Source organism: Camelus ferus, chromosome 16, assembly GCF_009834535.1.
Source record: "Camelus ferus isolate YT-003-E chromosome 16, BCGSAC_Cfer_1.0, whole genome shotgun sequence".
Taxonomy (NCBI): Eukaryota; Metazoa; Chordata; class Mammalia; order Artiodactyla; family Camelidae; genus Camelus; species Camelus ferus.
The window spans coordinates 15144162-15171883 of record NC_045711.1 but is presented as its reverse complement, the minus strand read 5'-3'; the positions used below and the strand labels follow the sequence as shown (position 1 = coordinate 15171883).

General features: G+C 37.8%; 1 protein-coding gene across 2 annotated transcripts in view; it reads right to left on the bottom strand.

The window, feature by feature from the left end:
- MAP2K4 (mitogen-activated protein kinase kinase 4) overlaps positions 1-27722 on the bottom strand; it is a 90775-nt gene that overhangs the window by 52581 nt on the left and 10472 nt on the right. For both annotated transcript variants that reach the window (XM_032498822.1, XM_032498823.1), the window contains one exon: positions 9159-9261. In XM_032498822.1, the coding sequence (XP_032354713.1) occupies positions 9159-9261 (103 nt within the window). Of the gene's footprint in view, positions 1-9158; positions 9262-27722 lie in introns of those variants that run through there.

The window sequence follows — 27722 nt, the reverse complement described above, 5'->3', positions numbered from 1 at the left end:
ACGGTCTTTTAAATTGTACGCTTTCTGGTGGTGTGTAATGGCATTTCCTGGTGGTTTTAACTTGCATTTTCCTAATTACTGATGTTGTTAAGCATGTTTTTCATCTACTTATTATCCATTCCCATACCTCTTTTGTGAAATGTCTATCAAGTCTTTAACCCATATTTTTAATTGAGTTCTTTGTTTTGTGTTGTAATTCATTATATTTACTGAAGTCCTTTGTCAGGTATATTAACTGTGAAAATTTTCTCCCAGTATGTAGCTTGCTTATTTATTTTCTTAAGAAGCTTTTGATGAACAGAAATTTTAAATTTTGGTAAAATCCAATTTATCACTTTTCAGTAGTTATTTATTTCTTTGTCCTGTGAAGGAAATCTTTCCCTAAGCCAGATCACAAACTTATTTGGATATTTCCTTTTAGAAGCTTTATAGAATTTTTGCTTTTAGGTCTATGATCCCTCTCAAACTAAGTTTTGCATATGATATGAAGCAGGAATCAAGATTTCTTCTGTTCCCTTCCTTTTTCCAGTTGTTACATCACCATGAAGAGTGTCTCTTTGTCTCCACTGAACTGTACAGTCAATCTGATCAAAAATCAATTTTTAGGTACATTTGTCTATTGGACTTGATATTCTGTTCCACTGATCTATCTTTCTGTCCTTAATGTTCTTCCACAAAGCCCTAATTACTGTAGCTTTATATCAAACGTCGAAGTTTAAGTCCTCCAACTCATTCTTTTATAAAATTACTTTCGGCTACTTTGGATCCTTTGCATTTCCATATAAATTTTAGAATCAATGTCACATTACACACACACACACACACACACACACACACACACACAAAGTTTGATAGAGTTTCATTGGGATTACATGAATCAACAGATCAATGCGGGAAGAACACACACCCCATTAATTAATATTGTACCTTCCAATCCATGAAAATAGCGTCCTAATCCATGTATTTAGGTATTTAATTTCTTCCAGTAATATTCTGTAGTTTTGTAGTTTTAGTATAGAAGTCTTATGTATTGTTCACTAAGTTTATCCCTAAGTATTTTATACTTTTTCATGTTCCTACAATGATTTTTTCAATTTCATTTTTAAGTGCTCCTTTACTAGTATTTTTAAATTGATTTTGGAATAATGATTATGTATTTCTGTGACCCTGCTAAGGTCACTTGATAATTCTAATAATGTTTTGTAAAATAACTAGGATTTTCTACATATATGTCATATCATCTGCCCTCCCCTCCTCCAAAAAAAGACTAGTTTGCTTCTTTCTTTCCAATGTTTATGACTTTTAATCCTTCCTGCCCTATGGCATTGGCTAAGACCACCAATGTAATACTGCATAGAATTGGTGAGTACAGATATTCTTGTCTTATCACCAGTTGAAGAGAAAATATTAAGTCCTTTGTCATTAAGTATGGTGTTAGCTGCAGGTTTTTCATAGATGTCCTCTGAACAGTTGAGGAAGTCCCCCTTCTTATCCTAGTTTAATGAGAAAGTCTATAATGAATAGATATTGAATGTTGTCAAGCGCTTTTTCTACATCTACTGAAATGATTATGCCATGTTCCTCCTTATTTTGTTAATGCAATGAATTATACTGACAATTTTCAAATGCCACATGAAGATGAAGCCCGCCTGGCTGTGACGTGTTGTCCTTTCTACATGTTCTGGGTTCAGTTTGCTAATACTTTGTTGAGAATTTTCAAGTGTGTGTTCACAAGGGACAGTGGTCTGCAGTGTTCTTTTTTTATAATGTCCTTGCCTAGTTTTACATCAGGGTTATGCTGACCTCATAAAAATGAGTTGGGAAATGCTCTCTACTCTTCTATTGCTGAAAAAAATTGTGGAAATTTATTTCTTCCTTTAATGTTTGATAAAACTGACAAGGAAAACCATCTGGGGCCCAAAGTTTCCTTTGAGAGTAAAATTTTTCTCATTACAAATTCAGTTTTTAACAGATATAGGGATATACAGGTTTTCCATTTCTTCTTGGGTTAATTTTGATTATTTATATCTTTCAAGGAATCTGTCTATACCATTCAGGTTATTGAATTTATCAGCATTAAGTTATTTATTATATTTCCTTATTATGCTTTTACTGTCTGTGGGATCTGCAGTGATACCCCCTCTTTCATTCCTGACAGTGATAACTTGGGCTTCTTTTTTTCTTTGATATATTTTGTTAGGGGTTCATTACTTTTACTGATCTTTCCAAGAAACAACTTTTGAATTTGTGACCTTCTCTAATATTTGTCCATTTTCTATTTCATTAATTTCTGCTCTTATCTTTATTATTTCCTTTCTTCTACTTACTTTGGATTTAATATGCTCTTGCTATTCCTAGCTCCTTAAAGTTATTCATTACTCTTTCTAGTGATTCTGTGTATGTGCCCTGACTAGGCATTTAAATTTTTAGAAACAGTATTATAACACTTTCTCTTTCTTTCTGACTCATTCAGATTCTATAATTATTCTCTCAACTGAGTTAATTCATGCCTATTTCTTTTCTTTTAAAAAAATCCCTAAATTAAGAACAAATATTTAAATGGTCAGATATAAAAGAAGCATATTTTTCTTATTATGTCAAGAAGCTTAATTTTTAAAGTTCACTTAGTGAAGAGATTTCCAGATAGATATGTATTAGTATCCCCTCCCTCCTGAAACACCATAAAACAGCAGAAAAGGATTTTTTAAATATACAAACTCACAATGTAAAAAAGACTGGGAGAGACCACCCTAGAGGAGAAACAGCAATAAATTTTTGGAAGATCAAAAGTAAATCAACAAGCAATAACAGATTTAGCAAGGCAGGGAAAGGTAAAACTAAAAACTGCCTGCAACAGGGGGTGCCAAAAAAGTAAACTGACCCGTATTACAGAAGCCCAGAAAAGCTCAAGAACAAGAAGCATCTATTAAGGATTGGGGGTTGTGGGGGAGGGGTTAACTCCCGAGGCAATATTAAAGTCTACCTAGGGGACAATTAGGTCCCTAGATCCTCGCAATCAGATGATAACCCCTCCTCTAGCTCAGCAGGTGGCCTATGGCTGTATACTCCTGTGAAACTGTACAAAAGGCGCCAGACAGAGGAGAAACGTAGCTGGATTAAGCAAAAGCCTGTACAGTAGAGACTCACCTAGTCTCCTTTGCCTAGACTCACAGCAGAACTGAAACAGCCCGATACACAGATCTCTCTCAGCAACCCAGTTCAACCCCCTCCTCATCCTTAAGGGAGATGCTTTTTTTAACACTCTGGGTGTGTGAGGGGGGGAAATTTGCCCAAAAGCAAGAGGAAAAGACCTCCAAATACCAACATTTGGGAATCCTCCAAAGGAAAAAAACCAGGCACCTCTCCTCCACCTCACTGGGCAGTCAAATCACAAAGCTTCCAATCACCTTTTCGTTGGTGAGAAGGAAGACATGATGTTGAGTGAAATAAGCCAGACACAAAAGAGCGAGTACTGTACAATTCCACTCATATGAGGTACCCAGAGTAATCAACTTCACGGAGACAGAAAGTAGAACTGTGGCCGCCAGGACCCGGAGGAAAGGAGAATGGGGAGTTAGTGTTTCATGGACACAGAGATTCAGTTTGAGAAAATGAAGGCGTTCTGGAGAGGAATGGTAGTGATGGATACGCAACAACATGAGTGTACTTAACACCACTAAGCTGTACACTTAGAAATGGTTAAGAAGGTAAATTTTATGTTATGCGTATTTTGCTACAGTAAGAGAAAAGAAAGTCTGCAGCAGTAAATCTAAACCAGCCAAAAGTAAATAGATTATCTCACAGAATTTGCCACATTTGGCATTTTTAAATTTGGGGTACTAATTTGTACCTATAAGTGTTTCTACCATAAACATTACTGCCGTTTTGTGAAAGTGTTCCACCATAGAAATGCAGAGATTCCAAATCATTATGATTACATCAAAAATTCAAAGATGGGCAAAAAACCTCTTAGGCTCATCCATACTAACGGTTTTCACACTTAGGAACTGACCAGAGATGTCCTGGGACCACTGTGGTGGATTGGGGGAGACAAGATTACGGGGCCCTCTCCCACCTCCACACTTAGCCTGTCAGCCTGTGCATAAGATGGTTTTTGAAGAAAAGTAGCACAAAATTGGCTTGACTCGTATTCATTCATATATGTATTCTCTCTCCCTCCGCCCCCTCCCCTAATTCACCGTATAAAATAATGAAAGTCACTGTTCTAAGTCAGCACCTGAATTGAGACCAAAGAGTTAAGAGACACACTGAAGGTCACGGAGATAGTGATGACTCTGTGATAGAAATGAGGTCTCCAACATTAACGAAATGGTTAATCCAAGACAGTCAGCTTAAAAGATAAAGCTTCCACAATGCAACCAGCATTAAGTGCCGAGATCATTTGTAATTACTGTTCTACGTTTTAACATAAAGCTACTCGTTATGGAATTAAGAATACTAGTGATTAACTGGGGACGTCACAACTTCTTTTAAAACTACTTCTGAGATGTTCTATAGCACAACTGAGTCTTTTTCTGCTCAAATGTAATAAAGATAAATGAGATCCCAGAGATCCTTTTGGCCACCACAAATGAGAGCCCCGTAAGTTTACAACATACGGTCCCAAAATGTTTAGCTTAAGCCCCAAAATGTATCCTTACTCACCATTATTTATTTCCAGTGTTAGCTTTTAAGCGAGTGTTTCTTCTTGTACACTCCTGAGGTGCTGTGAAGATAAAAGAGCTGTTCTCTCAGAACCCCAAGGGTATTCAGCGTGTTCTAAATGACTCAGGACACAGAGAGCACCCACACGTCACTCAGCATGACGAAAGCACAGAATACAGCAGAAGGATATCCACTTCTGCTCATGTCAAATTTTAGATACAGAACAGGTTCTGGCGCAAGCCTGCCACATTTAGAAGACTACCCTTGGGGTATCAGAAAGACTTACAGTGCCTAGTATAATCTAATCCTGGTGGAAATGCAAAAGGTAGCCACACACCGTTCCTTTAGTTTTTCCTCGCACTCTTTAGTTTTACAGCTTAATCTTTCATTTAAAGGGCCACATGTCAAAATGTTAACATCTGCTACATCCAGGTAGTAGGTATGAAAGTCTGTATTATAACACTCGTTTTTTATGTATTGGGAATACTTATGATTCTAACCAATGATAATTAAAAATCAAGGTGCCTATTCAGGTTGTCTCCTCACTCTTAGGGACTCACATGGAAAGACTTATTTTTTTAAAGGAAATAAACAATAAAGAAACAGATTTAGACAAATTTCTGAATATTTGAAAGCAGACAAAAATATGTAGACAAAGTAAAACTAACAAATTCGAAGAGAAGGGACTCTGTAATTTCAAAAACTTATCAGCCAGCTAACTGCAGTGCAAACTTTGTTTAGCTTCTGCTTCAAACTATTAAAAAAAGTGATAAAGTAATCTATTTATTTGATATAGTGAAGAATTACTTATTCTACTAGATGTAATAATAGTATTATTATTGTGTTTTAAGAAGGAGTCTCTGTCTTTTAGAAACACATCCTGAAATATTTATAGATGGAATAATATGTCTGAGGTTTGGTTAAAGCTGAGGAGGGTGGGGGAAGAGATAAAAATAATACCAGCCATATCAACTGCTGAAGCTGGTGGATAAATACACAGATTCACCTACCACGCTCCAGTCTGGGATATACTTGCAATTTTCCATAATAAGGGGTTTAAAAAAAAAAAAAAACAGAACTAGAAAAGACCACCACCCATAAAACATGGTGGGTGGGGAGCACACAGCAGAGACGAGAGACAGAACCTTGGAGAGGGTCCACAGTGCGAAGGTGTGAAGGCCTGGGAACAGAAGAGTCAACTAAAATTCCTTCTAAAAGAAAGGTTTACTCAGAGCCTCCTCTCCTCTCCACTCTCCCCTCAAAATGAAGACAGCAAGTCTCTAAAGAAAATAAACATACTATCAGGAAACAGCAAGGCGTCCTAGGGTGAATGCTGGCCTCCTCATTATGGCACCTAGAATGTGTCTGGCCCAAGAACCTGCACTCGAACCATTCACAGAAAAGTCAGGTCTGCCTTCCAGGTGACCACCTACAACCAGAGCTGCCAATAAGCCTTCTAATTTCCTCATCCTCAACTATCAATGGACGACCAAGAATTGCTAGACATGTGGGGGGGAGAAAAACTAACACAAAGGAGAAAGACAAAGATAAAAGAAAAAGTGATCCTTGAGGAAACAGATTACCTAGAGGATAGAAAAGAACTTCCAATTTCCAGATTCTACATCCATAAATTAAGAATAGGACACTAAGAAAAAGCCAGAACTCTTAGAAATTAAAATCAATTGCCAAAACAGAATATTCCATAGAAGGGTCAGAAAATAATGGAAATCTCCTAGGATATAAAACAAGAAGACAAAGAGATGGCCAAGAAATAAGAAATCTGTAAGTAACATCCCTGCCACGATTAAACAGATCTAAACACAGCCCCCAAAACCTACCCTGCACCCACACTCACCGGAATGCCACCCCCCTCCACCTGTCCTTCTCTACCTGCCTTTCAAAACCCAGTTCAAACCTGTTCCCTTGTGAAACTTTTCCCCAAGCTGTTTATCTAAAGTGATCTTACCCCCTGCTGCACCATTCATCTGACATTTGATCTGTATTACTTTGTGCCTTACTTCTTGAATTGCTGTCATTTCTGGAAATTTATTTTAAACTGCTATTTCTCAGAAAATAAGGACACTGTCTTAATTTTTTTTTAATCTTCCACAGAATCCTGTACCCAGGAGACATTAAATGCCAGATGGATCTGAAACTAGTCCTTGGGATATATCTGAACTTCATTACTTGCTTATATTTCATCTTATCTTTTCTTGAGTTCATTTTTAAAGTTTTATATTTATATCCGTAACTAAAGCTCAAGGAAAAAAGCTAAATTCAAGGAAGTTTTAGAAGAAGTAAACGCATAAAAATGGCATAGAGGTATCTTTTTCAAAGCCCCAACTTACTACAAGTTGTATTTTCTAATTGCAAACTTCTTACCCTAAACAGCGACTGGCAGTGGTGTTCAGCGCCTGACAGTGCACAGAACACGTGAAGAGGGCAGGGAGGCTGGGGAGAGGTGCTGCCCTGAGCAGTGAAACACAGTCTCTGACAGTGCCAGCCCGAGTCATCGCCCATTCCCGACCCAGTTGACAGCCCAGTGCAGTAATAAACTTGAAGTCTGGGTCTAAAACGTCCACATACCAGAATCAAATTCCAAAGATTCTATCACAAAGTAAAAATGCCTATTACTGTGTCCTCTCAAACCTATAACACCTGCTGGAGAGACACGTAAGAAACCTAGCAAGTTACAGGATTATTATGATTTAGGGGGAGGGGAGGGGAGGGAATGGAGTAGGGGAGAGAGAGAGAGAGGGAGGGAGGGAGGGAGGGAGGAAAAGAAAGGAAAAAAGGAAAAAGAAAACCTGGTTGACTCAACTTTTGGAATAAAGCTTTTTTTCACCTTGCTTACTGTTTAAAAAAAAAAAAATTTTTTTTTGTCTGTGAACTCCCTATACATGAAGAAAGTCCTGAGGAAAAAGGATGAAAATCTGTGAGTGTTTTTTCAGTTCTAAATGCAAGTCAGGCTGACTTTCTCTGTGTCCAAGGGAGAAAGAGAGAAAGAAAGAGAAAGAAAGAGAGGAAGGAAGGAAGGAAGGAAGGAAGGAAGAAAGATTTCTTAAGTTTGGCAATAACTACATATCCTTTCTTTCTCAGACTTCAAACATGCGTCCAGCCAGCAACCAAGGTACCAGAAACGGACTATGTTCAATAATCAGCTCTGCGCTAGCTTTCACTAGGAATTCTAGGAAACGAGGAAGGAGGTTCTTTTAAGAGTGCTTCCTTGCTGCTGGAGCTTTGACTAATTAAGAAGTACTGAGTTTCCTTCCTCAACACGTTTCAGAGAAGGTAAAAAGGTTGAGCTCTGACGAGAAATCTCGTTAAGAACATCAGTCTAACAACGCTGACAGACGCCACTCCCAGCCCAGTGACCTGCTCCTCCAGTTTTTCACTGAAAGCATCTTTCATCCCCTTGAGGTGATCAGTGGAAGCATAAGGGCGTCCAGACACGCACACACTGCCTCCTCGCACGCACTGCTGTGGTAAAACTGACATGTTTCCAGCATTTCTATTGCAAGACACTACCTCCCACCAACGTGTTACTGTTTGCAATCACAATGTATGCCAAACATCAAAAGAAAACTAGCAATGAATGTGCCTCTTTGGGAAGAATAAATAGATTTGTAGTCTAATAAGGTTTGAATACAAATTGTTGAGGAATTAGTAAAAGCTATAAAATAATGGGTTCTGACAACTTTTTAACCATACCTTCCCCACTTGCTTTAGAGTTCTCAATACCAGAAATGGGTAAAAATTACTTTTCTGGATGTGAGTATAAATGTGAACCCGCTGGCATTGACCTGTCATGTTCTCACCAGGTCTGGGGGCTGAGAAGCCACTGTTATTTAACGCCTTACTTCACTTCAGTTCAAAGGGTTCTGTAAAATATTACTGCGATGAGATTACTTTAAATGTATGAACATACATCTCATACTATTCAGTGAAATGCAACAATATCATTTCTATTTTTTAATTTAAAAATACTAGGGGAACAAATTTTTTAAAATCACTGACACCTGTACACTGACTTGTATGTAATCTTTCAATTTACTATCACATGGCTGGAAATCTTACAGGAATTTATTAAGAAAGGGAACCTATTTCGTTACCTGGTAAGTGAGGATAATTTGTGCAGGTCAACAGGAGACAGTTACGTTTTCTAAATACTACTTACAGCCCAACGGGAAATCCAGGAGAGGCAGAAACAATACTCTCAGAGTTCAGTAAGAGAGACACTGAAATGATACAAAGGAATCTGGATCTTCAATTCTTTTTTACCTTCAAGTAAACTTTAAAAAGGAAAATTGTGTTTCCCTACTTTAGACTACAGAATCAATAGCTTTCTATTTAAGTAAAAACAGAAATATTTCAAATGGCCTGTAAGATAAAAGAAATATCAACTCCTTGACTTGAAAAAATTCATGAAATACAAGTAACTTTAAAATCTTTGCTTGAGTTGAGCCTTTTATTTGATCATCAGGAATACTCACATGTGTGGGTTTTGAACTCCTGCAGGATTGGGATTCAGAGTAAACCTTGCTGTAGATTTGAAAGGTGGATTTGCAAAATTCAACTTCAGTGCTTTGCGTTTACCTAAGAAATAACAAATAAAAAGTAAAAGTTTCAAGTACCATAAAACAGGTAGAATTCTGAGGGCATAAGAAATTCACACCAAAAGGCAGAAAATTTTGCTTTAACATACAGCTAATAAAATATTTTGAAAGGTGGCAAAGAATTTTTCAGAATTAAGAAAAAGTAAACAAAAATGACTTAAAGTTGTTACTAACCGCAAATCATCTCCAACACAACAGAAAACAATGCTCAGAGCTTCTAGTTTGTACTGTTCAGAAATGCTAATGCTTTTGCAAGTAAAAATACCACTATAAAAATCTTTCACCTCTGCAGATATTTTGGGAAAAAAACTAAAATATTATTAGCACCTTTCCAGCATTACATTTTAATTCCTTAGTTTAATAAAAATCATTTTCCCTCCAATGTAATACAGACAACTGAGTGTAGAACATGAAGCGTTCCACAACCACAAAGGGCTGAAAGCATCTCGGCACAATCAACTTCAAGTGAGTAACACAGGTACTGCCAATAAGCACTGCTTCAGGGCAGCTTCTTCAGGATGGGGAGGGGGAAGGTATCGGCGTGTTATATTATACCAAAAAGAGTCCTTTACAGAAAAGCTAGAAAATTCAGGAAAGACAAAGGTAACACAAATACATAAAATATTATATATACCTATAAAATACATGGGGTTTAAAAAACTGAATAGAAGTCCAATTATTTCAAAATAATCATTTGCCTACTGCAGACTATTTCCTATACATAGATGTAACCATTATTTTCTTCTCTACAATTAAAATCAGGCCACAATACTGTTTCATAACATGCTTTACTCACTAACCATATGTTCTTCTATGTCAATAAATCTTACAAAACCATTAATACAGGAGTCTACGGAAATTCTGTAACAGAGCTGAGCTTTTCAGCATTTTAGGAACATCCTGGTTTCAGGTACATATGCAGGATACTTCTTCCAGCCCTCACTCTTCACAGTTTATCATACATAAATCCACCTAGTCAAACAACGTCTCTGCAATCCAAACACCCTCCCACCTCAGCGGGCTCAGAAGACATATTTTCGGGCTCAACCTGCTCAGCCCGGTGCTTCCACGCGCTGGGGAGGTCTGAGGGCCCCTTGGCCGACAAGACCGCAGGACAAGAGCAGAGGGCCCCCGCGGCTCCTGGATCGGCTTGCAGGGTGCCCAAGCAGCCCAGACATACCACTGCCCGAAATAAGCACAGTACTGATTGAACTGTCCACATAATCTGCCCTTCTGGGTTCCAATATTTATTTTGAAATCATTTTTATTTGACAACAAGGCGAGAAAGGACATTCAAACTACACATGCAAAAAGTACTCTACAAAAAATGGCAGATTTGACTGTGTTAGAAAAGCAAACTCTGTATTTACCCAAAAAGCTTTTAAAAATTAAATAAAATCTTGGGAAAATTCTTGTAATCAAAAACCCTAAATATATAAAAACATCACAGAAATCAAGGGAAAGAATAGAAAAATAGGCAAGGGTAGGAACAGTTAAACAAAACAGAAAGCATGATGAAAGGCACTCAGTAACACCAGAAACAGTTAACATTTTTGTTCGCGTGAAACTGAGAATGTTTAGAGGTTTTATTTCATAGACATACCTGTATTTTTAAAACGATAACACGCTGATCCGAGCGACCAGGTAAAAGAATCACCAGCACAATACACTGCTGGTAGGAGAGTAAGTTGTATAACTTTCTGGTGAGAGGTTCAGCAATACACAAGAAGAAGTTTTAAATGAGTATGTTTTCACTTCTTGGAAATTTGTCTTTAAGAAATATTTAAAGGCAGAGGATTAGTCACTGGCCCTGCTAGATTTTGAAATTCTTGGGCCTGCTTGCTCACTCCTTTCTGCCTTCAGTGTTCTCCCTTTCTGAAGGGGAATCTCCGTAACTGTCATCCAACGCCAGACCCCCCACTGCGGTTTGGAAGCAGGTAACTAGTCACCGATGGAAAAGAATCTTGTGTCACAATGGGTCGTACTCAGGAGTCTCCCCTAGGCAAGATTCAGACGATTCTGATGAGATGCGGGGCTGCTGAGCTGACGATGTACTGAGTTAAGACTTGGGGGATGTTGGAGGAGGGTGAATGAATTTTGCATGTGGGGCAGATGCGACTATATGGGGGCCAGAAGGCAGACTGCAGTGGACTGAAATGGTGGCCCCCAAAATACCAGAACCTATGAATGTTACTTCATATGGCAAAGTTTCTGGAGACAAAATTAAGGACCTCGGGCGATCATAAATCTAAATGAGCTCAACACTTACAAACTCCCCAAATCAAAAGCTGAATACTGCCTGTCACGTGTGTGTATTTAAAACTACCTGGTACGTCACTCCCGCTCTCCACATGATGAAAAAGCGATGGAAGACTACGATCAAATGCTGAGGACAATAACAGAACATAGAATCATTGCGAAAACTAACCAAAGGAAAACGCCGAAACTAGCCCTCTCCTCAGGAGGCCCATTTGATGGGACAGCAGCTAACCTCTGCAGGCCAATAAAATACAGCACTGCAGTTAAAACTTACTCAAATTGTTCTTTTGAAAATAAATATCTCTATATAATACACACACACACACACACACACACACACACAGAATGCTTTTCCAGCACTGCATTCACATTGAAACAAAAATAAACTGGGGTCTTTAAAGGACATTTACTGCATAAATGAACAAGCACACAAGTAATACAATGTGACATGACTCACATAAATTAGATTTAAACACACTCTACATTTCAGAAACATCTGCAACTATCTTGAGAACTGCACAAGTATATATTCAGATCTTTTACTAACAAAATATACTGAGGAATTCTACAAAAGTTCAAAGCATCTATAAGTAGTGTTAGATCAAGTTACACGGCCTGTTCTCAGTTTTGCACCCCAACTGTGCAAAAGACCATCAGTTTAGGAAGAACTTTTGAGGCAGTCTAGAGGAGGAGAAAGAATGCCCCAGAAAGTCAATCAAAGGTGAGATTCTGGGAAAGGTAGAGAGAGGCAGCTTTTACAACACTCTAGAGGCTATTTCTGAACATCTGTAGGCATGGGCTTGTTTGTCTGTCTAAGCATCTCTTCCTCTCCCATTCACTTTCTCTAAGTAAGAGTCTCTATCAGTTCTGGTCTTTCTCATCTTTACTTCTCTTTCTCAAGGGCCCCCCAAAAAACTAAATACTAAAGGCAACCTGTTACCATATATTCAGATATTTATTAATGACAAAACTACAAACAAACAGGACATTAGATCTATGTGGACTTTTTTCAAAAGCCTGCAACAACTTCCACAGGCAGAAAGGGATGTAAGGAAGTGATACTATGAATGGCCAGCGGAGATTTTTAGGAGCTAACAGGGATTAAAATATTTATACAATTTAAAGTAATTATCAATAAAGACTATAAATTTGTGATTACAGCTCCCCCTTTGGTGAGACTGTCACCAAATAATCAATTCCAAACCAGTCAACAGAGATTAAAGAGACCCTCCCCTTTATCTACAATTGGACAGAAACGTGGCACGTCAAACATCTCAAGTTATTTACGTGGAAGGAGTGTCGCATGGAGAAGACTGTCTTTGTATACTTAAAACTCAAGTTCAGAGCCTGACATAGAAAATACTTTCAAAGGTTTATTGATCTGGGAATAAATTTGACAGGGACAGATGCAGACAACTGAAGTATGGGTAAAATTAGCTAGAATTAAGTTTCTGTTGTTTGCAACCAAGAACCCTGCCTGATAAGGAAAGCAGTTATCTGTCCTCATCCGATCACATTTCCAAAAGCACTGCTGTGTCCTTTAGGGCAATACTGCCTAACCTGTCTTCATGCCACAGCTCATATAGAAAATGAGGACATTTGTTCAACACACTGGGAAAATCAGAATCAGAGCTGACCGAGGTGGCAACACTCAGCCACTCCAAGGACTGAAGGGTCAATTCTTCTGCACTACCCTTGAAATTCAGGTTTCAAAGCTCTTCCTTAAGAGAACACCAGTAATGTTCACACAACTTTTCCCACATCAGCAGTATACAATTTCTCCCTCACAGTCCTCATGAGAAGCATTCCTAAGCATGAGATCTTCAAGAATATCCAGAACTAAGGTTATGAAGAGTGAGGATTTATCCAAGCATATTCTCACTGACTACGGCCCAGGAATATCTATCTGACCACAGAGCAACTCACAGAATATTGAAGTTCAAAGGAAGACTTCTTCTAGCTATCAGATCACTCTGGGTTGTGTGGCTGACTGTTACAGAAATAGCCACCAATGAACCACAGCCCCCTGTGTCCACACCTCTTCGCCATGTAACTGTGCGGCCCTTCCATCACTAGGTGGCGTCTGCTTCCCTCCCTCTTAAACCTGGGCTGCCGCAGGACCTGCTCTGGCCAGGAGAACACAGCAGAAGGGATGTTGTATGACTTCCAGAGCTAAGCCTTATGAGGCCTTGCGGCTTCCGCTTGTACCTTCTTGGTACAAAGCTACTGAGTCTGAACGTAAAGCAGGTCAGTCAAGCTTCCATGATGATGAAAGGCCACGTGGAGCGGGAGGCCTGGAAGACTGCGCCAGGAGCGCGACTAGCCAAATACAGGCACGTGAGTCAGCTCAGGTGACCAGCAGAACCACCACCCAACTAACAAACAGAATCATGAAAACTCGAACAGCTGCTTTTTTAAGCAACTACTTACATGCCAAAAGAGCTGGGCAGGAATAAGGAAAAAGTAATCAGAATCAGTCCCTCTTAAGGAACTCCCACTGCCACCACAGGGGACTGATTCCCCAGAACCAAGCGCAGGAAAAAGTGGGAACTTAACTACAATGTGGAAGTCCCTCATCTCATACCTTCAAGAATACCGGTGATTGACATGCAAGGATTCAGAGCACCCCACCAGGGGCTGGGCGGACAGGACTACCTTAAATTCGCATTTCTCCCTTGGCTCTAATTCTGAAATAACTCATTTTCAAAACAGAAAGAGCATCCAGAATAACTTCTTAAATTACCTGTAATCACTGGAACAGTGGAAGACACAATTCCAAGCACACAACTTGATAGTCAAACAATTTCAGAAATTAGGAAATAAAGTAATAGACAAAAACTTAACTTTCATTCCCTTTTCTGTCTAAATTACTACCATGATGAGAGCCTAACTTCATTCATAAGCTCAAGAGAATAGGAGAGGAAGGATGTTAGACTTGGAATTGGAAGAAATTGGCAGCTTGGTCCGTTCTGGACGTGTACTCTCAGGTATTCCAAGTATTAAACGAGCTGCTCTGCTACCAGCTAATGTTATATTGCCCCTCTCCTCCAGCCTTTGGTATGAAATTTCCAAAACTTCATACAATCTCACTTAGAACTCTGTATTCTCATCAGTAAAATAAAACACTGTTATTCATCCATGCAGCTAAGTGTTTTGGAAGCTAGACCATGCTGAGTTTGTTTAAAACACCAACAGCCCTTTTAGCACATTTTAATATAAAAGTGTGTAAGGCAAATTTGGGGGAAATCCAATCTAATAAGTTACACAGCCCTATGTGCAGAAATATCATAATTATACAGAAGCTATTTTACCAGGCAGTGGAGACAAAAACATAGACGAGGTGATTGACCTGTCCACAAAAGACTATTTTGGTCGGCATCCTGCCAAAACTGGAAAGGAACACGGTGGGAGGAAGTTAAAGGGAAGGAATAGGGAGGAAACGTACTTTTGCTAGATGCTAAATGATCACCACTGAAATACTGATAAAGATAAAAACAATGATATTTCTGTGGTCTAGTAATTCACATATCTGTAAAAAAAAAAAAAAAACAGTCCCTTATTTGGCAGAACTGCCATGGTAAGGAGTAATATACCTTAAAAATAGAATGGCTAGTAAACAGTGGCTATGAAAAAATGGTAACTACTATGATACTAATTACAAGTATTAAAACTTAGTGGAACCAGAAATTAACACAACATTGTAAATCAACTATACTTCAATTTAACAAACAAATAAATCCTAATGGTAAAGTTAATTAAATTATTAAATTTTCTAAAAAAGAAAAAAACTGGAAAAAGTTTGATACCTTTTAAGCCTACAAAATACACGAAAAACAAAGAAAGAAAGCCTGCTTTATAGATTCATTTAAACTAATATCCCATAAAAATCCCCATTCCTATCCAAATCCAGTATCCCAGCAGAAACTAGAAAAACCAATACAGAGTGAAAGAGCTAGTCAATCTAGTCTTGAAACTCAGCTGTACACTCTGGGCAAGTGACTTCACTTCTCTGCCTCAGCCCCATTCTTGCCAAACAGGATTAGTCTCACCTTTCCCAGAGGAGTGCTAGGGGGAGCAAGGGTGTTACTATGTATAACAGTGTCAGCCACATCGCTACCCAATCCTCCACAACTTTTACTATCAACTATGTCTAGGGTTATGATGGTGATGTCCTTTTTCTCTCTTCTTTTTTTTAATTTAAGTATAGTCAGTTTACAGTGTGTCAGTTTCTGGTGTGCAGCATAATGTTTCAGCCATACATATACACACATGTATTCCTTTTCATATTCTTTTTCATTATAGGTTACAATATATTGAACATAGTTTCCTGTGCTATACAGTAGAAAATTGTTTACCTATTTTATTATATACAGTAGTTTGTATTTATAAACCTCAAACTCCCAATTTATCCCTTCCCACCCTCTTCCCCCCCAGTAACCAAAAGTTTGTTTTTTATGTCTGTGAGTCTGTTTCTGTTTTGTAAATAGGTTCATTTGTGTCTTTTTTCTTTTGTTTTTAAGATTCCACATATAAGTAATATCATATGGTATTTTTCTTTCTCTTTCTGGCTTACTTTACTTAGAATGACGATCTCCAGGTCCATCCATGTTGCTGTAAATGGCATTTTATTCTTTTTTATGGCTTAGTGGTATTCCATTGTGTGTATATGTATATATATACACCACAACTTCTTTATCCAGTCATCTGTCGATGGACACTTAGGCTTTTCCAATGATGGTGATGTCCTCAACTAGGGTGGTAGATCACTAAAACCAATGCTTCCTAAATGTTAACCACCTTCCTCATCTGATAAGCCTGGGTCTCGGAGGCTCCACTGACAAAGAACTGAATTAATTCACTCTCAGCATTCCAAACCTCTGGAAGATACACTCTTAGTCCTCTCCTTGGACAGAAAGTTTTTTTTTTAAACCTGGAATATCAAGGATTCTGTTATTCCTCTTTCAGTTCCTGAAGGGTACTGCTTTGACACAAAGGCGTAACAGCTTCTAGTAGATTCTCGTGGACTCCCAGACAAAGACAAAAGAGGCATTTTGCCTGTTGCAGACTACACTTTACTATGAAGCCCTTGTCCGGTTAACAAAAGTCTTTAGGGAGAGTTTGAAGGCTAAAAAGCCCTAAGCTTGCTCCCAAGTTGATCATTCAACAAGGTAAAAAAAATTTTTTTAACTCATTTCTATCATGGTAAAATGGGGAGTTTACGAAGTTTCATGGGAAGATGCTAACAATATGCCCTAAAATCCTTCCACATCTAATAGCAGCAACTCATAATTGATTTTTCATGCTCTGATTCAGCTAACCACTGACTCTGACACTGATTATGTGGGTCTCTATGATCACAGTAATTCTACCTTAATTATGCACAATATCATTATTAGTCCATAGGTAGCCACACCTGTGAGTTAGCAATTAATTAAAGCCAACAAACAGCACGGCTTTTGATGGGACTCTGAGCCAGATGTCTATTATCAGCAAAAGGTATAATTCCTCAGACTAAACTGGCCAAATTCTGATTAGTCCAAACTTCTCAAAAATTCCCAGGGAGCCAGCTAATTCAGGAAGATCTTCCTGGGATTACTAATGTAGCACAAATGTCAAGGCTTTATTGAAATAAACAGGACTTGAGATGCTTTTCCACAGTCATGGAGACAGAAACAGATTCTATTGAGCAGAATCTTGGCTTTGGGTCTCCATGGTCCCAGGTTCCCCTGTGAGGTCCCCGGGTTCACTGCGGGGCAAAGCTGAAGTCATTACCTTCTCAAATGACAAACTGGGAAAATATAAGAGCCTTACTGATCAATATGACAGAAAATATTCCAATGAGAAAATTAACAAAGAATAGGAACAGGTAATTAACAAAAGAAAGCATATACATAGAATAGAAAAAAAGTATTAACATGAAAAAAATTATCAAATTCTTCTAGTTACTCCCAAAATTAACATTCAATTTTTGCCTTTAATACCACACATAAATAAAAAGAATCCCAATATCAACATTAACAAGGGTTATGAGAGGCAGGCAGCCCCTTCAGAACTTTTCACGGCTACACTTTTACACCTATTTGTGGTTAGCTGATGTCTACCCTGCTCCCCACACCTTAAGTTCCAGGAGTGCAGAAACTATTTCTCAGGTGCCTCAAAGCCTAGAATCATGCCTGACACGTACATCTTTAACCTTTCTTCAGTAAACAAATGAACAGAGACAAATGAATGAACAGACAAATCACTGCTGTGAATATAAACTGCTCCACTTTCTGAGGACAATACCTAGCAAACATCTCGTGATGTCCTTATGGCTAACCCACAAACTCCATTCCTAATTTACCCTTCAGGAAGTTAAAGGCTATGCAAAGAAAGTCATTCAAAGCAGAGATATTTGTGCTAGATTAGTTACCAAAGTTATGGCACACCCATAATTGGAATACTATACTACCACCAAGAAGACACACGATAAAAACCTAGTGACATTAAAACTAATGTTAATAATAAGGCATTTTTTGAATCAGGCAACAAGTAACGTGTCTATTACAGTGTCATTTTAGTATAGTATATGTGCATATGATAATTTATAATATACACACGGGCAATTCTCCAGAATATCACTGGTGATTAATTCAAAGCACTAGAATTATAGGTGATTTTTTTCTTTTTCTGCTTTTCTGTGTTGCAGTTTTTCTACACAAAGCACTTGTTTCTGTTTTAATTACAATCTCCTTGCTACTCACACTGGAAATTTCTAAAAAGGACCAATCTATTCTCTAAAGCTAATCTTACTGAGGCCTGGAGAACAAGTCCTACCATCTTTACTACGTAACAACCCCCTCTTCTTCAGGAACACAGTCCACACTTGAACACCAGCATTCTCACGTTCAGAACCTAGACACTCATCTGGGCAACTTCTGACCACCGGGAATTAGATTGCCCAGCCCAGTGACTCAGGGCTCTTCATAACAGCACGAGGCACATTACAGGAACACAAATGTTTTTGAATAAATGAATAATCCAAGTTCAAGTTTTTGATTTAACACCTTTAAGACAAATAGTTTCGGTCAGGTATCTCAATGGGGGTTTTATCTGTACTTCCTGATAGATCTAATTTGTTGCTTCTTTTGTTCTCCTTAATTGAAACATGTATAAATAGAAGTTAAGCAGGTTCTCTGAAAAAATTAGCCAGAAGCTTTAACTATAAATGCTCCTAACTGACAGAATTTCATGACACATGGATCAGATGGCCACTCTCTGGCTTTAAAAAAGAGAGCTGGCATTTTTAACTGCCTAGGGTTGCACGACTATTATACACTGACTTTTCCCATTTCAGTGCTGCATTACCCTATACATCTTTTTAAAGAAATTTTAAGTAATAATTCACAATCCAAATTTAAATTCAAATCCAACTGTGTTACTACCAAAGCAAGTAACCGAGATGGAAAATGAGTAAGCGTCTTCTACACAGGGCTAACACTGTATATTACAGGCAATAATCACAGCACTAGGACACTCCTCCCACCAACATCCAAATAGCTTCTTTGTACCCCGCAGAAGAATGCTTCCCAATTAAAAAAAAAAAAAAAAAAAAGACACGACTAACACTCATTCCTTAGTGGACACAATTAAGTACTCTCCATTGCCCATAAATGTATTCTATAAATTAAGGGTTTTAAAGGTTAGAAGAAAGTAAGATTAATCACGAGCATAAATGGCACTCAAAGAGGATATGCTGCACCGTATCAACTTCCTGCACCCTATCCTGACTGAAACGTCTCTTGATCTGTTACTTACAAAGCGTGCAAGGTCAAATCAGTGTTAGAACATCACAAAGGGGCGACTTTGATAACAGTATGTAGTTACAAGACGGGTGACCAAACAGGAATAGTGAAAAGGGAGAGGTGCTTAAGAAACTGCTACTCCTGAAAGGTGAACGATGACACCTGTTGGACAAGAAAATACCAGTGACTGAGAAGGTCACTGCCAACTGAAAAGCAGGTAGTTCACCAGGTTTTATTGTATCTTGGATGAGAACCCTTATTTACTTCTGTTATCACCAAACTCCCTCTCAATGACTAATTCTGGTTCCCAAGTCCTGGGAAGGTATTGCCTGACAGACCTGAGCATTCTAAGCACTGAATATAGATTAATAAGCAAAGCTGGAATCCAGTTTGGGATTGATCTTAATTTGGCAGAACTGGTCTTTCATATTCACTTGTTCTTCAACTTCACCAAAAAAAGTCAAGAATTATTATTTGACATGGTTTTTGATAATCTTCAGAGATCGAGAGATTTTTAAAAGTTCAGATTGAATAGATCAACTCATGTTCTGGGGTATGAAGAATAGACAGACGTCCAGTTGTAATCGCCCAAGAGTACAGAAAAGTCTACTTGTGCACATACACACATACTTCATACCCATCAGCACTGGTGCACTTACGTCATAGATGATCGATGCAATGATCTGCCTTCGACAGTATGCCCCAAACACAAACTTTGTTTCTTGGCTGACAACAGCTACTAATTTCAGAGCTCACAAATGTTGAGAAACACAAGTTAACCAGACCCTAATGAAATAATTAACTTAGACAAAAATCACTCACAGTAGCCCATCAGGTGAAAGGCTGGTGGGGAGCTTTATTCCGTATGAATCACAATGACAGCACCAAAACCCACTGACCAATCTTAACAAGAGCCATAAGCAGAAATCATATGCCTCCTGATGTGTTGCAACAAAAAATATGCAGTCCCACCTAACAAGTGTTCCTGCCAAAAATCTGAATCTCTATGTGATCAAGCCTCTATATCTATCCATCAATTAACAGGAAATACAGGGTAACAAAGAACATGTGAAACACTAACTAAAAGAATGTAATCAGACAAATACAAAATGTGCAAAATGATACCAAATACCTAATCCAATTTTTAAATGAATAAATGGCAAGAAAAAAGAAGAGGGATCTACTACAGATTTAAAGAATTTAAAACATATCAACTGAACACAGTATGTCTGGACCGCGTTGAGATCTCAACTTGAAAAAAATCAACTGTAGATAAGGCATCTGTAGGGCATGTGAGGACATCTGAACACTGAGTGGCGACCTGTTAATATTGTTTTGTTTATTTAACAGTGTGCTAATGGTACTGAAGTTACGTATTTGAGAGTCCTTACCACTTAGAAGACGTGTGACTGGCACATTTGTGGATAAAATAATGACAATCAGAACTAGCTTTAAGATACTTGAGCAGAGATAGAGGGAGGAAGAACAAATGAAATAAAATTGGCTGCATGTTGGTAATTGTTGCTGCTATGTAATGGGTCCATGGGGTTCGTTACACTGTTTAATTTTTCTGTGAGTTGGAAAACTTTTATCATTCAGAGTTTTTTAAAAATTAAATAATGTCCTTTCTTCCACCCCTAATTCCAAGACAGTAGGAGGGAAATAAATCTTCTGTTAAAAGCATCAACTCATCTTGAAGAGTCTATATACAAACTCGCCCTCATGAAGCACATGGCTACGCTACCTTGCTCGCTGGCTCCCAAGCCTCCTGACCCATTCACCTTGGCCAGCTGTTCGCCCAGACATACACATCATTTGAGAATCCCAAAGCAGTTCATTCTCTTCATCTGTCTAGGCCAGCATAACTCTGATTTTTTAATTAGACATTTCCCCTGGTGGTAGAACCCCTATGTCCCTAGCTTCAAAGCCACAAGAAGGAACCTTTTCACTTAATGTTCAGTCAGGCTTATTAGATCACATTATGAAACCCTCCAGAGCCAGAGAATCAAAAATGATATAATGCAAGTCCAGATCTCGTGACCATTTGCAAGTGAAGACCCCTCAAAAGCCACTTGGTTTAGAAAATAATTCTCATGAGTGTTCATTGCTTTCTTTCAAAAAAAATCAATAAAACATAGGAGGAGAGGGTACAGCTCAGGGGCAGAGTATGTGCTTAGCATGCACGAGGTCCTGAGTTCAATCTTCAGTACCTCCATTAATAAACAAACAAACAAACAAACTTCATTCACCCCCTCCCCAAAACAAACAAACCCAAAAAGCAAGAAAAATCAGTTTGTAGCAAGTAACCTGTGACCAAACCAAGGTCACACAGTCTGATACTCACTAGCTATGTGGCTTTGCAAAACGCCCTTAAATTTCCTGTACTTCTGCTTCTTCATCTGTAATAACTGTTATACCTACTTCATAAGGTTGTTAGGAGAAATAAAGAGTTGATAAATTACTTAGATAACTTACGTAAAGTGATAGATAAGATCACAAGATAAACGAAGTGCTTTTAGAACCGGGGTTGGCACACAGTAAATGAGAGTTATCTATCATCCTTATTTCTACCGTGTAGTCTATCTCTACATGCTCAGTCTCTCAAAGAACACGAACTTCCTCAGAGTAGGCTCTCAGTTTAATCCATCTTTACATGTACATGCCTCTCACCATTAGTGCTATAAATGTGTGTGATACGTTACAGTTGTGCCTCTGTTAATTTAACCTGTTCAGAGGTTCTCTAATGGGGAGTAAATATGCTTGTATACACTTGATCTTCATTTCTGATTAATGTTCACTGAATTCGACCTAATGAGAAGATGAACACCAACATGGCAGTTGCAAGTTTCTTAGAACATCTTTTCATCTAAACACTCACGTCTAGATTTTGAAAGCACTCATAAAATCATGTAGTTTGAATTCATTTACCATATTTGTTTGAAAACCATCACCCTAAATTTATCTGCCACATGGAAAACCACTCTGCTTAACTGGAGAGTTAGTTGGGAATACCTTCTGGAAACTTCTCAGATCATTTCTGCCCTGGATCTGTTTGACCACGAAGTTTTGTCAAACATTCTTTCATTGCTCGTAGTAAAGTTCAACTGACAGATGAAGGGAAACTTTCTGCAATGTGGGAGAATCACTAAATTTTTTCTCATTGAAAAATATCACACGGTAAGCTTCTCCAAATGATTTTTAAGGTGCAACAGATATTTGAAACCTTCTTTCTTCTAGCAACAAAATCACTTTTTAGGAGGAAGTAATGCTCCCACCACTTCAAGATCAAAGATATTTAGGTAACATTCCCCTCGGAATGGAGAATGGTATAAAGGAAACACAAGAACCGTGACTCTGCCTATATGACAATTCTCAGGCTTTAATTAGTACAAAAGCTATTTCCAAGTAGAAGGGCTTTCCAATGGCAGTTTATCATGGTCCACAAAGACAGAGATGAATATACTGGATGCTTAGTCTTATGGGCTTATGGCAAACCCTAGAAAAGTCTCATTATTCAACTACCTTCAGTATGTATATAAATTTGTCTTATCATATTTACATATTTACAGTATGTAAATCCTGTTAACCTCCAAGAGTAGCAAGCGTGGTCACTGTGTTTCTCAGAATTGCTAAAAAACTTAGCTGAGTTTAATAAATTCCAAACGATAAAATTTTAGTCTTTGGGTATAGATTTTTGGCACATAAAATGGGAAATTAGAAATTGAATCAGCTGAATGTTCTAAGCACTTGGCTTTAAATGCAGGACAGCATGACCCTCCCTCCAATCCTTACTTCCCCAGGATTTTCTACACTCCACCTCCAGTAAAGTCACATACTCCCTTGAGTGAAACACCACCTTTAATAGAACTTCTATTAGGTCAATAAGCTTATTAGTGACTTCCTCAAACTTCTGGAAAGATTCTCAGAACATCCTTCTTCCTCTTTATTGTTTTATTTTTATTATGTTTTATTTTTATTATTACCAATTTAAAAACAATTTGGGGTACTTACTTAAGAAGGATAGTTTCACAGTGAAATGAAAGTCATTAGGATACCTCCATTTTTCCCCCAAATTCTGTGATGTGCAGTGTTACCAAAAGCAATCACTACCTGTAATCTAATTTCTATTAGTGACTTCAAGGATAACAGCAGCTCTGGAACATACACTCGTCTAAATAAAGATCCTATTGTTATGCAAACATTCTCAAGTAAAACAATTTTTTAAAGCCACTAAGTCTTTATAAAGCTGCCAAAAATATAAAAGGCAAAGGTAGAGAAATTAAGCACTACCAAAATTCATCTTTGGTACTGACTCTACAGCTTTGGGCTGAAAACACATTGCAGTACAGGCGGGGGAAGAAAAGGCTAAAAGTGCCCTTGAACGAAAACTAAATTATTATTAAACAGAGTAGTTGCCAAACTCCTAACTACTCTCACTTTGATCAGCCCAGGATTCTACTGGGCATTTTCTGAGGAAAATCCCTGTGCCCTGGGACCTTTAGTGGATCACAACTTTCATCCAAACAACAACAAAATCAGAATGCTGATACACTAAGGTAAATTTGACATTTATGAAACCATATCTCAAAAACTTTGTTTCTAGGCAAATCTCCTGCTCTCCTCCAAAATAATTGGTTTTATAAAGCAAAGCAAAGCATATTCTACAGAACTATGTTCTCAAGTTAGCTTATTAAAGCCACTGACATATGATCATTCAAACTTGATATAAATCACATAAACATATTTACAAGTACAAAATCATTCTCTCTAAATTATAAATGACGAACTAATCAACCCTCTAAATGTAAGAGTTCTACATCGGAAAAAATACTTTCCCCTGATGTAGTCTTACATTCAGACTTCAGAAAAATTCAATAATCCAACAGTGTTGAAAGAAATATAACATTGTTGTCTCAAATACCAACTTTATCTTAAATATATATTATCTTATATATATTTAGAAAACCAAAAAACAAATAAATACACAAACTATAATTGATAAAAAAGATCATGAGGTGCAAAGTGGATTTTTATTGAATTTCTACAAAAATCTGATTCCAAAATTAAATATGCAATCTCACACTATTTGTGTGTGTGTTAAAAACCTACACACACATCTCCAATAAAACTCTACTAACTTATAGCAGGCAATTATAATAAACTGATTGGAATAGTGCTATAGCATTATAAAAAACAAAGAATATGTGAAAGTCAAACAACTGGAAAAAAATTAATCCTTCAGAGCTTCCATTAGTCATCAGAATCATCTTACAACAGGTCTCTGACCAGTGACGGAGAGCTGACTGCTGAAGCGATACTCGGCGCAGGGGACTTCTAACAATATGCAGTTCTGTGCTCTTTGCACTCCATCCCCTCCTGCAACTATTGTATGATATACAATTATTTTTAATGAATTAAATAGCAGTTTTTCTGATCATTTTGAAACAGCCTTAGAATAACACTGGAGATTCTGGCACTAGAATATGGGTAAGAAAATATTGCTTTGGTGATTTCAATCCCTTTATTTTTAAAGAAATGTGTGGCTACTTTTAACACAGCTAGTGGCTATATTCCAGAGCAAACCAGAAGACCGACTGTCTGCCAACATTATAAAATTGCACTTTTATTTTTTTAAGTCATGCAAATCACAGGACCAGTCTTGGAAAAAAAAAAAGTGTTAACATATGTAAGCAAGTGAAAACTTACCATAAAATATAGGTACTAAAAGTACAGAAATAAATGTTGTCCACTTAGAGCTGGCCATCCCTGCCGTCATCCCAGCTCCAGCCCTCCCTGATACATGCTCCCTTTCCACAAGGCTCCCGCTGAGGCCCGAGCAGCCCACACAGCTCTGCTTAACTCCAAAGCAGGACAGGCCATGGATGGATCTCTGCGCCAGGCTCTCCAATCAGGAAAGCAGTTACCCTGAGACCCCACAGCACCCCTCATGCTTGTTCTCTCTCATGACAGAAGAGCAGGAGCACAGATGCCCAGTACACATCCGCTCCTGCACCGCCTCCTCACCCTGGGTTCCGACACTGCTCAGTCTGTAGCATCAGAAATCAAACATTTACAAGCAACTCTAGCAGGAGCAGCTTTAGTCCCCTCCACTACGAGCCTGCTAAGGGCAGAGACCTATTCATTTCTGCCCCAATCATCTCCCTCACTTTATGGTCCCTTGGTGTCCAACATGTGCTTTGTGAATCAATGTGTAAAACTGTGTTGTATCCCAAAAGCTGGAAAATTAAAAGGAGGACCTCCCAAAGAGAGAAAGAAATAAAAAGGGAGATATGAGAAAGCAGTCACAGTATGAAGAGGTAGTCAAGGCAACCAAAGGTGAGCATCAGGTAGGACTAGGGACGCTTCCCCGTGAGCCTCTGCCGCATACACTGAAGCAGGCAGCACTGCACACCTCTCTTGTCTATCAGAAAGCCAAGGGACAGCACCATTTACGTAGTCTAAAGGCATTTTAAGTCTGTCTACAGAGCTATTTGCAGTCATCATGCATACAATTTTAAACTTAATAAAAATCAATGTTTCTCTAGTTTTAGGTCCACAATAGGATTCAGAGAAAAGAGCAACAAAGTTTTAAATTTTAAAAATGTCTGCAATTTTCTTAATTAGATTTTATGTCAATATGTAAATAAAAACTAAAAATATTAAACAGAAACATTTTATAGTAAAATATAAATGAAAGCTAAAAACTGTCATAGTATATGTGTTAAAGTTATAATATAGCATAAAATAGAACCTGTAACTTCATTACAGGTAGATAGACATACATCATATATGTAGGCTCACTATGGGCAGGAAATCAGAAACTATTTTAGTTTAAGGTAAGAGAAGGATGATGATAATGGACCAATTAAAAAACTGTTTATCCTAGAGTCTAACTGTCCCACTGTACCATTCATTATACATCATGGGTGAACCATTCAAGAAATAAATTTTTGCTAACTACGTTTCAAAGGAAGTCACAATGTTCAACCAATGGAAATCAAGCATTTTGATTCCATCAGAAAGTTTTAAAATAGCAGAAATGTCTTCTCCAGGTTTAAATTTTATTTCACTTGAACTAACTTACTTAAGAATGATACATATCAAAGGATCTAAAATGCACAGCATGGTGACTATAGTTAACAATACTGTATTGTATACTTGAAAGTTGCTAAGAGAGTAAATCTTAAAAGTTCTTACTACAAAAAAATATTAATCATGTGGGGTGACGGAGGTATAACCTAACCCCACTGTGGTAATCATTTTGCAATATATAAATGCATCAAACCATCACACTGTACAACTTAAACTTACACAATCTCATACATCAATTGTATCTCATAAAGCTGGGGGAGAAAAGAGAACATACACACCAGAAAGCAGTAGTTATTCTGCCCCACTCTATGAATCAATAAGCAGAAGATAAATGTACGTATTTTGGGATATATTTATGTTAACTGGAGAACAGTCTGCTCGAGCTGGGATTTTTAAACTGTATTTTATAAAATGATATTTAAGTTTAAAATGCACTTGTTTTAGCTTTATAAACTCTGCTTTCTTATAGAAAACCTATTGCATATTCTATAAGACTGGGGTCCTAACATACAATCCTAGTTTATATTGGGAGGCCAGGAAGGGGGTGCAGGAGGAAGAAACAAGCTTTGTTTTAAAGAAAAAAAATTAAAATGCACTAAATGTTTCTTTAAAATATAACCATTTTAAAGCATGAGGTCCCCAAGTACAGTTATACTGTATACTTTCTGCATTCCAGTCTTAAAAGTGAACTTTCCTCAACTTGTGATTTAAATGATGGCTAAGTCCAAACACCTACATACGTCTTTCTATATAACTATACACATATGACTATGCCTAATACGTATACGTGCCTTTCTATACTTGTAGACAGCTTTCCAAATCTAGTTCATCTGCCTATACTTATACACATTTGAACACCTACATATGTTTCTCCAATTTCAACTGCAAATGAAAGAAGAATTTAGAATCAAGAATATAACTACACAATTTTTTTTTTTTTTGGAAAAAGAATGAAAAATGGAAGCTCTTTTAAAGTAAAATTTCCATGGTTGGTTAGTTGAAACAATAGTGGACACATTCCCAGTACCAAGATGGATATGAAAAAACAAGCAGCAGAACATCATAAAATTCATGGCTTACTTTGTGCCTTTTCACAGAAGTTTATCTGAAAGCCTAAAGTAAAAGAGATAAGTTCCAGTTCATTGACTGTAAATCAAACAAACCAACATTAGAACATGACATGGCATTTTTATGTTACATTTTGAACAAAACTAATTCAAGAACAGTTCAAATCACATAACCCCCACCATCACAGATGTGCCTACAACACATGGGTTTCCTTTAAAAATTCAGTCTCTTTCTGATG